The following is a 14,530-nucleotide window of genomic DNA, read 5'->3' on the forward strand; positions in this document are numbered from 1 at the left end:
TGATAAATACACCCCACAGTAGAATAAATTAACATAAATATGAGATGTGGTAGCCAGGCGACTTGCAGGACTTGTGGTAGCCTGGCGACTTGTAGGACTTGTGGTAGCCAGGCGACTTGTAGTCCAACATCAGAGAAAATGTGTACACTATAATATTACTGGGGGTGACTAAAAAATTATTCCTTTCATATGCCTTCACTCAGAGCATCATTTCTTATAAAAATGGCATTACGTGGGAATGGGAGTGTTTCTCTTTATTTATTCTACTATATCAGTGTGGAGACAACGTGTACACAATGTAAAGTGTCTGTATTATGGTATAATACAAACATGTATGAACGAAAACCAGAGACGTTCGCCTGGTTTGTTTACATTACATGTGGGTGGGGTGGGGTGGGCTGCCTTGGCTGGCTACCATACTTCCCAAACCTGACTTCCTACAAACAAAACTCACCTCTCACCCTACATTAAGACTACAAAGCCGTTAACATGACTCACGAAATCGTAATGACACGATTGCAAACAAACCATACCACGGTCTGGAGTTTTGAGACTCTCTGATCATGGGTTCTATCCCCGCCCGTGGTATGGTTTTTTTTAAGACTACAAATATTTTAAGGTAATTAATGAATGTACTGTACATATATTTTATCGCTCTGGGGCACCTTAATTAAATGTCATAGTATATTATGTGTGGGTGGGGTGGGGTGGGCTGACCTGGCTGGCTACCATACTTCACAAACCTGACTTCCTACAAATAAAACTCACCTCTCACCCTACATTAAGACTACAAATATTTTAAGTTAAGTAATGGGTGTACTGTGTGTGTATTTTACTTTTTATTGTTTTTATGCCTAGTTCTATTGCTAACTTAATATAGTGTAAACCTGTTATCTGGCTTTATAGTAATCAGTTTACATTAATGTTTTTCACTGATTTCATCATTGCTTAGTTAATCTTAAGTTAATTTTAAGCCAGCCCGTAATGCTATGCATAGTATAAGTGGCTTTGGCATGCTGCTCTTATCTGTATTTTTTTTTTGTACCTCTGTAAGTGTGCTCAAATTATATGCATTTATAAGTGGAAAAAATGGTGTTCTGCTTTCCAGCAATGTCTGCTTTCTGGCAGTATCTTGGAACCTAACCTGCCATATAAGTGGGGCCCTAATGTATACCAGAAATGTTATAAATGGTGCAAAGGTGACATTAAAACAATATCAAAGAGAGCTGACACAAACCCACTACCATTATAATATGTTCCTTATGCAGCAACAAATTCATTTACCAACATGGTCATAGGAACGGAACTCCGTTGTTAAGTGAGGAGAGACTGTACTCTGATAATTATACTTATGTATACCTGTACCTAAATAAACTTACACACTCTGCTGGCATGCAGGTACACATTAAAATCACTAAGAATATCTCTCTAGTCTAGACACAATAATAATAATATTAATACGTAATAATAATAATAATCACTCTTGGGCATTAAATGTCTTATTTTACATTAATATAGACATATTCATTAATCCATCTATGGTATCTTCTTCAAAATTATATAAGAAACACATTACATTTTTTTTTTTTTTTTTTTTTCAACAAGTCGGCCGTCTCCCACCGAGGCAGGGTGACCCAAAAAAGAAAGAAAATCCCCAAAAAGAAAATACTTTCATCATCATTCAACACTTTCACCACACTCGCACATTATCACTGTTTTTGCAGAGGTGCTCAGAATACAACAGTCTAGAAGCATACACATATAAAGATACACAACATATCCCTCCAAACTGCCAATATCCCAAACCCCTCCTTTAAAGTGCAGGCATTGTACTTCCCATTTCCAGGACTCAAGTCTGACTATATGAAAATAACCGGTTTCCCTGAATCCCTTCACTAAATATTACCCTGCTCACACTCCAACAGATCGTCAGGTCCCAAGTACCATTCGTCTCCATTCACTCCTATCTAACACGCTCACGCATGCTTGCTGGAAGTCCAAGCCCCTCGCCCACAAAACCTCATTTACCCCCTCTCTCCAACCCTTTCGAGGACGACCCCTACCCCGCCTTCCTTCCCCTATAGATTTATATGCTTTCCATGTCATTCTACTTTGATCCATTCTCTCTAAATGACCAAACCACCTCAACAACCCCTCTTCTGCCCTCTGACTAATACTTTTATTAACTCCACACCTTCTCCTAATTTCCACACTCCGAATTTTCTGCATAATATTTACACCACACATTGCCCTTAAACAGGACATCTCCACTGCCTCCAACCGTCTCCTCGCTGCTGCATTTACCACCCAAGCTTCACACCCATATAAAAGTGTTGGTACTACTATACTTTCATACATTCCCTTCTTTGCCTCCATAGATAACGTTTTTTGACTCCACATATACCTCAACGCACCACTCACCTTTTTTCCCTCATCAATTCTATGATTAACCTCATCCTTCATAAATCCATCCGCCGACACGTCAACTCCCAAGTATCTGAAAACATTCACTTCTTCCATACTCCTCCCCAATTTGATATCCAATTTTTCTTTATCTAAATCATTTGACACCCTCATCACCTTACTCTTTTCTATGTTCACTTTCAGCTTTCTACCTTTACACACATTCCCAAACTCATCCACTAACCTTTGCAATTTTTCTTTAGAATCTCCCATAAGCACAGTATCATCAGCAAAAAGTAACTGTGTCAATTCCCATTTTGAATTTGATTCCCCAAAATTTAATCCCACCCCTCTCCCGAACACCCTAGCATTTACTTCCTTTACAACCCCATCTATAAATATATTAAACAACCATGGTGACATTACACATCCCTGTCTAAGACCTACTTTTACCGGGAAATAGTCTCCCTCTCTTCTACACACCCTAACCTGAGCCTCACTATCCTCATAAAAACTCTTTACAGCATTTAATAACTTACCACCTATTCCATATACTTGCAACATCTGCCACATTGCTCCTCTATCCACTCTATCATATGCCTTTTCTAAATCCATAAATGCAATAAAAACTTCCCTACCTTTATCTAAATACTGTTCACATATATGCTTCAATGTAAACACTTGATCTACACATCCCCTACCCACTCTGAAACCTCCTTGCTCATCTGCAATCCTACATTCTGTCTTACCTCTAATTCTTTCAATTATAACCCTACTGTACACTTTTCCTGGTATACTCACTAAGCTTATTCCTCTATAATTTTTACAGTCTCTTTTGTCCCCTTTCCCTTTATATAAAGGGACTATACATGCTCTCCGCCAATCCCTAGGTACCTTCCCCTCTTTCATACATTTATTGAACAAAAGTACCAACCACTCCAACACTATATCCCCCCCTGCTTTTAACATTTCTGTCATGATCCCATCAGTTCCAGCTGCTTTACCCCCTTTCATTTTACGTAATGCCTCATGTACCTCCCCCACACTTACATTCTGCTCTTCTTCACTCCTAAAAGATGGTATACCTCCCTGACCAGTGCATGAAATTACTGCCTCTGTTTCTTCCTTAACATTTAAAAGTTCCTCAAAATATTCTCGCCATCTACCTAATACCTTCATCTCCCCATCTACTAACTCCCCTACTCTGTTTTTAACTGACAAATCCATATTTTCCCTTGGCTTTCTTGTTTAACTCACTCCAAAATTTTTTCTTATTTTCATTAAAATTTCTTGACAGTGCCTCTCCCACTCTATCATCTGCTCTCCTTTTGCACTCTCTCACCACTCTCTTTACCTTTCTTTTACTCTCCATATATTCTGCTCTTCTTATAACACTTCTGCTTTGTAAAAACCTCTCATAAGCTACCTTTTTCTCTTTTATCACACCCTATACTTCATCATTCCACCAATCACTCCTCTTTCCTCCTGCACCCACCCTCCTATAACCACAAACTTCTGCCCCACATTCTAATACTGCATTTTTAAAACTATTCCAACCCTCTTCAACCCCCCCAGAGTTCGTCACGGCCACGCTAGCTGGAGATTCGTCTGTAAAAACTTGCATTTGTGGTCACAGAGGTGCCTGTGCTAACTTTCCTATGGTGTAGAAATATACCTAGTTGGATGAATCTTATTGTGGCTAGCTGGTCTAGTGGTTAGCGCGACGGGCTGGAGTTTTGAGACTCTATGACCGCGGGTTCAATCCCGGCCGGGGGTATGGTTTATTTGCAATCGTGTCATTACGATTTCTTAAGTCACCCATTACTCATCTTTGCACTATCCCACCTTTCTGCCAATAGTCGCTTATATCTCACTCGAACTTCCTCCTCCCTTAGTTTATACACTTTCACCTCCCTCTTACTTGTTGTTGCCACCTTCCTCTTTTCCCATCTACCTCTTACTCTAACTGTAGCTACAACTAAATAATGATCCGATATATCAGTTGCCCCTCTATAAACATGTACATCCTGGAGCCTACCCATCAACCTTTTATCCACCAATACATAATCTAATAAACTACTTTCATTACGTGCTACATCAAACCTTGTATATTTATTTATCCTCTTTTTCATAAAATATGTATTACTTATTACCAAATTTCTTTCTACACATAGCTCAATTAAAGGCTCCCCATTTACATTTACCCCTGGCACCCCAAATTTACCTACTACTCCCTCCATAACATTTTTACCCACTTTAGCATTGAAATCCCCAACCACCATTACTCTCACACTTGATTCAAAACTCCCCACGCATTCACTCAACATTTCCCAAAATCTCTCTCTCTCCTCTACACTTCTCTCTTCTCCAGGTGCATACACGCTTATTATAACCCACTTTTCACATCCAATCTTTATTTTACTCCACATAATCCTTGAATTAATACATTTATAGTCCCTCTTTTCCTGCCATAGCTTATCCTTCAACATTATTGCTACTCCTTCTTTAGCTCTAACTCTATTTGAAACCCCTGACCTAATCCCATTTATTCCTCTCCACTGAAACTCTCCCACCCCCTTCAGCTTTGTTTCACTTAAAGCCAGGACATCCAGCTTCTTCTCATTCATAACATCCACAATCATCTCTTTCTTATCATCTGCACAACATCCACGCACATTCAGACTTCCCACTTTGACAATTTTCTTCTTCTTATTCTTTTTAGTAATCTTTACAGGAAAAGGGGTTACTAGCCCATTGTTCCCGGCATTTTAGTTGACTTTTACAACACGCATGGCTTACGGAGGAAAGATTCTTATTCCACTTCCCCATGGATATAAAAGGAAAATTAATAAGACCAAGAACTATTAAGATAAAATCAAAGAAAACTCAGATGAGTGTGTATAAATAAATGTGTATATGTATGTGTAGTGTGACCTAAGTGTAAGTAGAAGTAGCAAGACATGCCTGTAATCTTGCATATTTATGAGACAGACAAAAGACATCAGCAATCCTACCATCATGTAAAACAATCACAGGCTTTCATTTTACACTCACTTGGCAGGACGGTAGTACCTCCCTGGGTGGTTGCTGTCTACCAACCTACTACAAGGAATACATAGAATATAAACATGATACAAACACCCACAGTACAATAAATTTCACATAAATATGAGGTGTGGTAGCCGGGCAGAGGAAAAAAATTATGTTTTCTCTGGTTCAGCACCAAAGGAAATGTGTATCAATGTGCATTCGATCCAGTGACTCCCTTTAACGCATTCAGCTTTGTATACAATTCTTGGCATGACTTCTTGTCACTTCTTCCTTTGTTTATGATGGCATCTAAACGTAGCTGTTAGAAATGACTAAACTCAGTAAATAAGGTATGTCAATGGTAATAATATTGCTCTGGGCTAGTGTAGGTAGCTGGAGTAGGGAGGGGGTCCCTGGCTACCTACACCTACCGATTACCTACATCTACTGGCTACTTACACCTACCCCTTACCTACACCGATCAGTTACCTACACCTACCGGCTACCTATACCTACTGGCTACCTACACCTACCGATACCTACGGGCTACCTACACCTGACTTCCTACAAATAAATACTACTCACCTCTTACCCTACATTAAAACTACACATATTATAAGGTAACTAATGAGTGAAGTGCATGTGTATTTTATCGCTCTGGGCCTCTTTAATCCTTTCAGGGTCAAGAGGCTCTCTCCTAAACTTGTACTCAGGTTCAAAAATTTTTCAGAAAAAAAAAAAAATTTCTTATGAAAAGATAGAGAATCTTTTCCCAATCATAAAGACACCAAAAGTATGAAATTTGATGGAAAACTTACGGAATTATGCTCTCGCGAAGTTAGCGTTCTCAACGATGCTTAACCATCGGTGATTTCACCCACTTTGAGCCTTATTTTCAGCCAATTCCAGTATACTAATCGACAAAAATCGTAACTATTTTGCTAGAATTCCATTTTTTCTATCAAATGAGTACAAGAAACCACCCATTTACCAATTTCAACTATCCAATAAAGTGGTCAGAAATTAGCAATTTTGCCAATTTCACACAAATTTCAAAAGATGCCAATTTCCAAATAGGGTCCAGAATAAACAAGACAGACATTCCTGGCACTAAAATAACATTTCCTCTGTTCATTAGCCACGTCCCCAGGCCCCTTTTACATTTCTTTTGCTTTCCACTTTGAATTTTTATACTCACAAATAATAGAAGATTTACTGTTATGCAGACTACTGCATTAGTGTAGAAATGGTATAAATAATATCAGCCCACTTGTGAAAGAATACTAGACTCACCAGTTGACGTGTATTGGACAAGTGGCATGATTTGTTTACTTTTGAACTTCGGCAAAAATCGAACATTTCAAGGTACTTTTCATTGTGAAAGCAATCAAAATCATCTCAATTTCTGTAATATGTCTTCCATTCCATAAAATGAGACCAGGAAACTAGAATACAACCATAAATACCAAACGAATACAGTGCAAAGTCGCTGTTTTAATCCAAAAACACGATCAAAGTTTTTTTTTCTCATTACGCACACTGTGCTGCAGGATTTTTTTTTATACTGCGCACACTGGCCACATAGACCCATTCTTTCATATGTAGGCCTACCAGCTTTCTCTTGCTAGATTTGAAGGCGCTAGAATTTAGGCGTACTAGTACGTCAATAACCCTGGTGCGTAAGCCATACTGGTACGTCGGAAACCCTGGAAGGGTTAAATACCGTATATTACACTTGGGAGTGGGAGCCAAGTCTACCTATGCCTGACTTCCTACAAATAAATACTACTCACCTCTAACCCTACATTAAGACAACAAATATTTTAAGGTAAGTAATGAATGTACTGTGTATGTATTTTACTTATTATTTTTTTAATGCTTAGTTCTACTGGTGGCCTGGTGGCTAAAGCTCCCGCTTCACACACGGAGGGCCCGGGTTCGATTCCCGGCGGGTGGAAACATTTCGACACGTTTCCTTACACCTGTTGTCCTGTTCACCTAGCAGCAAATAGGTACCTGGGTGTTAGTCGACTGGTGTGGGTCGCATCCTGGGGGACAAGATTAAGGACCCCAATGGAAATAAGTTAGACAGTCCTCGATGACGCACTGACTTTCTTGGGTTATCCTGGGTAGCTAACCCTCCGGGGTTAAAAATCCGAACGAAATCTTATCTTATCTTACTGCTAGCTTCATATATGTTGGTGTAAACTTGTTATCTGGCATTTCTATGCATTATCAGTGGAAAAAATGGCATTCTGCTTTCTGGCGGAAGCCTGGAACCTAACCTGCCATATAAAAGGGCCCCTACTGTACTTATCAAGATGTTAACCAAATGGCAGATCTGACAAAAGTCAGATAAGGTAGGTATCTCCAGTAACTGACCTATGTAAAGTTTTTTTTTTCCTAGTTAGATCAAATCTTTTTGAGTATGATATACACAGTATTTTTGTAACATACATCAGTACAGCATATTTTATTCAAAAGCAACAGAAGAAATTTTAATAATTTAACCCTTTGACTGTCGCAGTCATATATATACGTCTTACGAGGTACCGTGTCTGACGTATACATACTACTCATAAATTCTAGCGGCTTCAAATCAAGCAGGAGAAAGCTGGTAGGCCCACATGTGAGAGAATGGGTGTATGTGGTCAGTGTGCACCATATAAAAAAAATCCTGGAGCATGCAGTGCATAATGAGAAAAAAAAAACTCCGACAATTTTTTAATTAAAATGCTGACTTTGTGGTCTATTTTCGTATAGTATTTATGGTTGTATTCTCGTTTTCTTGGTCTCATTTGATAGAATGGAAAACATATTATAGAAATGGAGGTGATTTTGATTGATTTTACTATAAAAAGAATCTGGAAATGGAGCTCAAAGTAGGGGAAATGTTTGATTTTTGCCGATGTTCAAAATTGTCATTGTCCAATAAATGTCCAACTAGCCATTCTAATATGCAGTCATGAATGGGTTGATGTTATTTATACAATTATTACAGTATTGCAGTAGTCTGCGTAACAGTAAATCTTCTATTTTTTGTTTGAATAAAAATTCAAAATAGAAAGCAAGAGTAATATCAGAGGGGCCTGGAGACATGACTGATGAGCAAAGAAAATTTTATTTTGGAGCCAGGAATGTCTGCATTATTCATTCTGGACCTTATTTTGAAATTGTCATATTTTTTTAATTTTCGTGAAATTGGCCAAATTACAAATTTCTGACCACATTATTGGGTAGTTGAAATCGATAAATGGGCAGTTTCTTGTACTCACTTGATAGAAAAAATGGAGTTCTAAAGAAATAGCTATGAGTTTGGTCGACTGGAACAATGGAATTAGCCAAAAATAGGGCTCAATGTGAGCAAAATCACCGATTTGTAAATATCGCCAAGGTCGCTAACTTCGCGAGAGCGTAATTCCGTCAGTTTTCCATCAAATTTTGTGTTTTTGGTGTCATTACAATCGGGAAAAGATTCTCTATCATTTCATAAGAATTTTTTTTTTTTTTTTTAAATTTTGCGACACCAGGAGACACCTCAGGATTGGGGGTTGCAACAGTCAAAGGGTTAAAAAAAAATTAATACTGTATAAAAATCCACATTTAACCAAACTGTACTAATGCATGGAAATGATCAGTAAATCAAGGTTTTTTTATTATTATCACACCGGCCGATTCCCACCAAGGCAGGGTGGCCCGAAAAAGAAAAACTTTCACCATCATTCACTCCATCACTGTCTTGCCAGAAGGGTGCTTTACACTACAGTTTTTAAACTGCAACATTAACACCCCTCCTTCAGAGTGCAGGCACTGTACTTCCCATCTCCAGGACTCAAGTCCGGCCTGCCGGTTTCCCTGAATCCCTTCATAAATGTTACTTTGCTCACACTCCAACAGCACGTCAAGTATTAAAAACCATGTATTTATAAAAACATGTATTTATAAGGCACTATGCCTTTTGTACAAAAATAAACTAACCATACCTATGCCAAATATAACTATACAGGTGGGCCCTGCTGATACAGCACATTAGGCTCTAGGCTACTGCTGTAAAGCAAAATCCACTGTAACGTGAAAACATAGCTTTTTTTCACTTTCAAATGCATATAAAAGCCTGATAACATATTTACACTATCATATATTAACCCTTTGGGGGTTTAAAACGTACTAGAATGTCTTACGACACAGAGTTTTTGATGTACTAGTACGCCTAAATTCTAGCGCCCTCAAATCTAGTGAGAGAAAGCTGGTAGGCCTACATATGTAAGAATGGGTCTATGTGATTAGTGTGTGCAGTATAATAAAAATCCTGCAGCACACAGTGCGTAATGAGAAAAAAAAACTTTGACCGTGTTTTTGGATTAAAACAGCGACTTTGCAGTGTATTTTCGTATGGTATTTATTTGGTCTCATTTTATAGAATGGAAGACATATTACAGAAATTGAGATGATTTTGACTGGTTTTACAATGAAAAGTACCTTGAAATTGAGCTCAAAGTAGCAGAAATGTTCGATTTTTACCAAAGTTCAAAGGTAAACAAATCATGCCAAGCGTCCAATACACATCAACTGGTGAGTCTAATATTTTTTCACAAGTGCGCTGATATTATTTATACCATTTCTACACTAATGCAGTAGTCTGCATAACAGTAAATCTTATTTTTTTATTGTAAGAATAAAAATTCAAAGTGGAAAGCCAAAGAAATATAAGAGGGGCCTGGGGATGTGACTAACGAACAGAGAACTTGTTATTTTAGTGCCAGGAATGTCTTTCTTGTTTATTCTGGGCCCTATTTGGAAATTGGCATCTTTTGAAATTTGTGTGAAATTGGCAAAGTTGCTAAATTCTGACCACTTTATTGGATAGTTGAAATCGGTAAATGGGTGGTTTTTTGCACTCATTCGATAGAAAAAATGGAGTTTTAGCGAAATGGTTATGACTTTTGTTGACTAGTACACTGGAATTGGCCAAAAATAGGGCTCAAAGTAGGCAAAATCGCCAATGTGTAAACATCTTTGAGACCGCTAACTTCGCGAGAGCATAATTCCATAAGTTTTCCATCAAATTTCATACTTTTGGTGTCATTATGATCGGGAAAAGATTCTCTATCTTTTCATAAGAATTTTTTTTTTTTTTTTTAAATTTGGCCGACCCTGAGAACAAGTCTCTGAGAGGACCTGTCGACCCCCAAAGGATTAAGTGAGCAACAGAGCTAGTCCTAAAAAATACATATATGGTACACACATTACTTACCTTAAAATATTTTCATCCTTAGCATATAGTGAGTTGCGAATATATTTTTTTTGTAGGAAGTCTGAATAAATGAAGAATAGGTATAACTGAAAACTGCTGCATTAGCAAAATGCTGTAAAGTGCTGTAAAGTGGAGCCTGCCTGTATTTGATAAAATACTGAAATAAAAGAATGCTGCAGAAACTGGTGATGAGTAGCCAATGCTTACTTCCACACAGCACTGTAGCCACTACTTACTTCCACACAGCACTGTAGCCACTACTTCCACACAGCACTGTAGCCACTACTTTCATCCACAAAGCAATTTAGTCACTACTTGCATCGTCTCACCACTTTAACCACTACTTACATCCATGCAGCACTTTAGCCACTACTTACATCCACACAGCATTTCAGAAATTACCTATACTAACAAGGTATATCAACCACTACATGCATCAACAAAGTATAGTAACCACTATGGTGATTGCCCCCAAAATATATTTGTAGTGTTTTAACTAGAGTATATGAGGGCAGAGTTCTTCCCTGGTATGCTACACTTTAGGCTTTATTGAGAATTTCAATAAAATACTTCTCTATCATGGCTCAATAAATTGTAACAGCACAATTTGTAAATAACTCATAGCAAAAAGGGCTGGAACCCATGGGAAGCCAGTCCTAAAACTAGCACACTGGCCAGTTAATCCTAAAAATGGTTGCCATGCATTTAAAAAAAAAAATGTAGCAACTTCTTCTCTATCATGTTACAATTTCAATGTAGGTCACTTTGAGACTCACCTCTCCTAAACCTTCCACAACTCGAAGTGCGATAAGTAATGGTGTACTTGTATGTGCCACCACTGGGGTTACAAGAGTCAAGATAGATGTGACAAGAACTCCTACACCGAAGACTACCTTGCCACCTATGAGTTCTCCTAACCGTCCTCCAATCATGTTAGTCAGCACATACCCCCAGAAGAAAGATCCCAAGATCAGTCCTTGCTCATACTCATCCCATGCAAATTCTCCATCCTGTAAAAAAAATATATATATATATATATATATATTTTTTTTTTTCAACAAGTCAGCATTTATAAATAACAATAATTTTTTATTTCCAAAATGTATACAACTGTTACAAAATTAGGAGATGTGTATCTCTAACTTTATGGAAAACCCCTGGTTGTGCAGAGCTTTTTTGACAAACTAAGACTACAACACAAAACTACATAACAATGTATAGTTGAAGTTAGATTAAAAGAATGCTTATTTTGATGTAACTGAGTAGTTTGAAGATAAGACTATTAAATAATCTTAAGTAATAAAACTTGGTAAATTAAGACAGCAATGTTATATGAAGAGATAAGACATAACTGAAATGATAATTTTGGACATTCTAAGAATTACTGAGGGGCAGCAATATACGTAGTGGTGACAAACAGTATATATGAAAGATAACTGGGTCTATATAAACAGGACACATTAAACATGTATAGTCAAAGTATATCAAATTTACAGCAGATTCAAGAGGCATTTTTTAACAATATATTTGAAGCAGTTGGCAGATAGAGAACATTTTGCATCTTCAAGTAGTATATTCCATTTTATAACTTTTTATTTGCATGAAGTTCCTAAAGAAATGCACCGGAGTACAGTGATACCAACACTTACATGGGTGTGATGTATGGGCTTCAAATGTTGCATCAAGGAGGAGGTAAGATGCAGTGGAAACATGATGGTTGAGAGCAATGTGTGGTGTAGTATTGTGCAATAGATATGTACTATGCATCAGAATTAGAAGACAGTGTGGGGTTATAAAAGATATCATTCATAGGGCATAGGAGGGGTTGTTGATGTGCTATGGGCATTTGGTAAGTTTATTTTGTATGCATAATATAATTTTACAAAGCATATTTTTCTATTACACATGGAAAAGCCCATAGTTGTTCAATGCACTTTGGGGAGACTTAAAATTAAACTTACAATAAAATAGTTATAGAATTGTTATACATATTACATAGTTTCTTTTTTTAACTCAACAGCCATCTCTTTCCAAGGTTTAATACATAAATGTTGATGATAAATAAAAGAATTTATATGGAGTTTGAAGAAGGAAGTAAAGTGATTATGCTAATTAATAACTAATGAGCACAGCAACAGATATGGAGACAAGTACAAAGGCAATTTAAGTAATAAATCGTGTAATAATTTTTAATTATTACAATAAGTGGATTTAGAAAAGGCACATGAAAGGGTGGATAGAAGAGTAATATGGTAGATACTGGATGTATATGGAACAGGTGGTAGGTTACTTAAAACAGTTAAGAGCTTTTATAGTGAGGCTCAGGTTAGGGTTTGTAGGAGAGAGGGGAATTATTTTCCAGCAAAAGTAGGACTTAGGAATGTGTAATATCACCATGGTTGTTCAACATATTTGTAGATGGGGTTGTAAGTGAATGCAGGGGTGTTGGGGAGAGGTGTGGGATTAAAAGATAAAGAATCTAATACGAAGTGGGAGTAGTCACAGATGCTTTTTGCCCATGACACAATGCTTTTGGGATTTTCTGAATAGGAGTTGGAAAAGTTAGTGGACAAATTTGGAAGGGTATGCAAAAGACAGAAATTAAAAGTGAACATAGGAAAGACCAAGGTGATGAAGTTAAAAATTTAGGTAATGATAAAATCAGATATCAGATTGCAAGGAGGATATATGGAGGAAGCAAGTGTTCAGATATTTAGGAGTGGACTTGTCAGCAGATGGGTCTATGAAAGATGAGGTGGACTACAGAATTCACGAGGGAGGAAAAACATGGGCAGTGTACTGAGGCATCTGTGAAGGCAAAGAACATTGTCCATGGATACAAAAAAAGGCAATGTATCAGAGTATACAGGTGCCAATACCTATATGGGTGTGAAGCATAGGTTTTGAACAGCAGCATGGAGGAGCTGGAAGCAGTGGAAATGTCATGTCTGAGAGCAATGTTTAGTGTGAATATTATTTACAGAATTCATAGTTTGGAAATTAGAAAAGGTGTGGTGTTACTAAGATTATTATCCAGAGGGCTGAGGAGGGGTTGCTGAGGTGGTCTGAACATTTTGAGAAGATGAAGCAAAATATGAATACTTAGAGGATGTATAAATCTGTAATGAAGGGAAGAAGGGATAGAGCTCATGCCAGGAAAGGTTGAATGGAGGGGCTTGGACACCCAACAGGCATGTGTAAGCATGTTAGATAGAATTGAATGAAGGGAAGTGGTTTTTATGATCTGATGTGCTGTTGAAGTGAGAGTAAGATAACATTTATGAAGGGATTAAGGGAAACTGGTTAGCCAGACTTGAGTTCTGGAGGTGGGAAATACAGTGCCTGCACTCTGAAGGTGGGGTGGGGAGACTGCAGTTTGGAGGGGCATTTGAACAGTAGTGTCAGCACACCTCTGGCAAGATGGTGATAGAGTGAGTGATGGTGAAAGTTTCTTCTTTTTCAGATCACCATACCTTGGTGGGAGACAACTAGTGTGTTAAAAGAAAATAGTCATTATTCAATGAAAAGCTCTTCTTACAATAACTATATCAAAATTAAGTGATTATAACATATGGTACAATTTTGGGGAGTAAAAGAATAGTCAAGACAAGTGGTACAGGATGAATATCTTAAAACTTAAAAGCTAAATTTCAAAGGGGTGTCTGACACAATATACTGTATTGCTATCATGAATCACACAAGGGTAAAGTGTTTTTTAACAATTTTAAAGCAGATGACAAATAAGAAACCTTTGGAATCTTCTTGTAGTACTCCAAATTTTGGAGACAAACAGGACAGAATGACAGCTTACATAGCTGCATCAATTTAAGTTGCATTATGGGG

The 14,530-nt window shown here is 37.6% G+C and overlaps 1 protein-coding gene across 7 annotated transcripts in view; it reads right to left on the reverse strand.

Annotated features, from left to right (window-relative positions):
- Positions 1-14,530, reverse strand: part of LOC128686339 (sialin) — a 188,333-nt gene that overhangs the window by 125,265 nt on the left and 48,538 nt on the right. For 5 of the 7 annotated variants that reach the window (XM_070085700.1, XM_070085699.1, XM_070085701.1 and 2 more), the window contains one exon: positions 11,464-11,697. The exons of the other annotated variants lie outside the window; for them this stretch is intronic. In XM_070085700.1, coding sequence (XP_069941801.1) covers positions 11,464-11,697 — 234 coding nt within the window. The remainder of the gene's footprint in view (positions 1-11,463; positions 11,698-14,530) is intronic. 7 annotated transcript variants of the gene reach the window in all.

Source organism: Cherax quadricarinatus, chromosome 17 (assembly GCF_038502225.1).
Source record: "Cherax quadricarinatus isolate ZL_2023a chromosome 17, ASM3850222v1, whole genome shotgun sequence".
Taxonomy (NCBI): Eukaryota; Metazoa; Arthropoda; class Malacostraca; order Decapoda; family Parastacidae; genus Cherax; species Cherax quadricarinatus.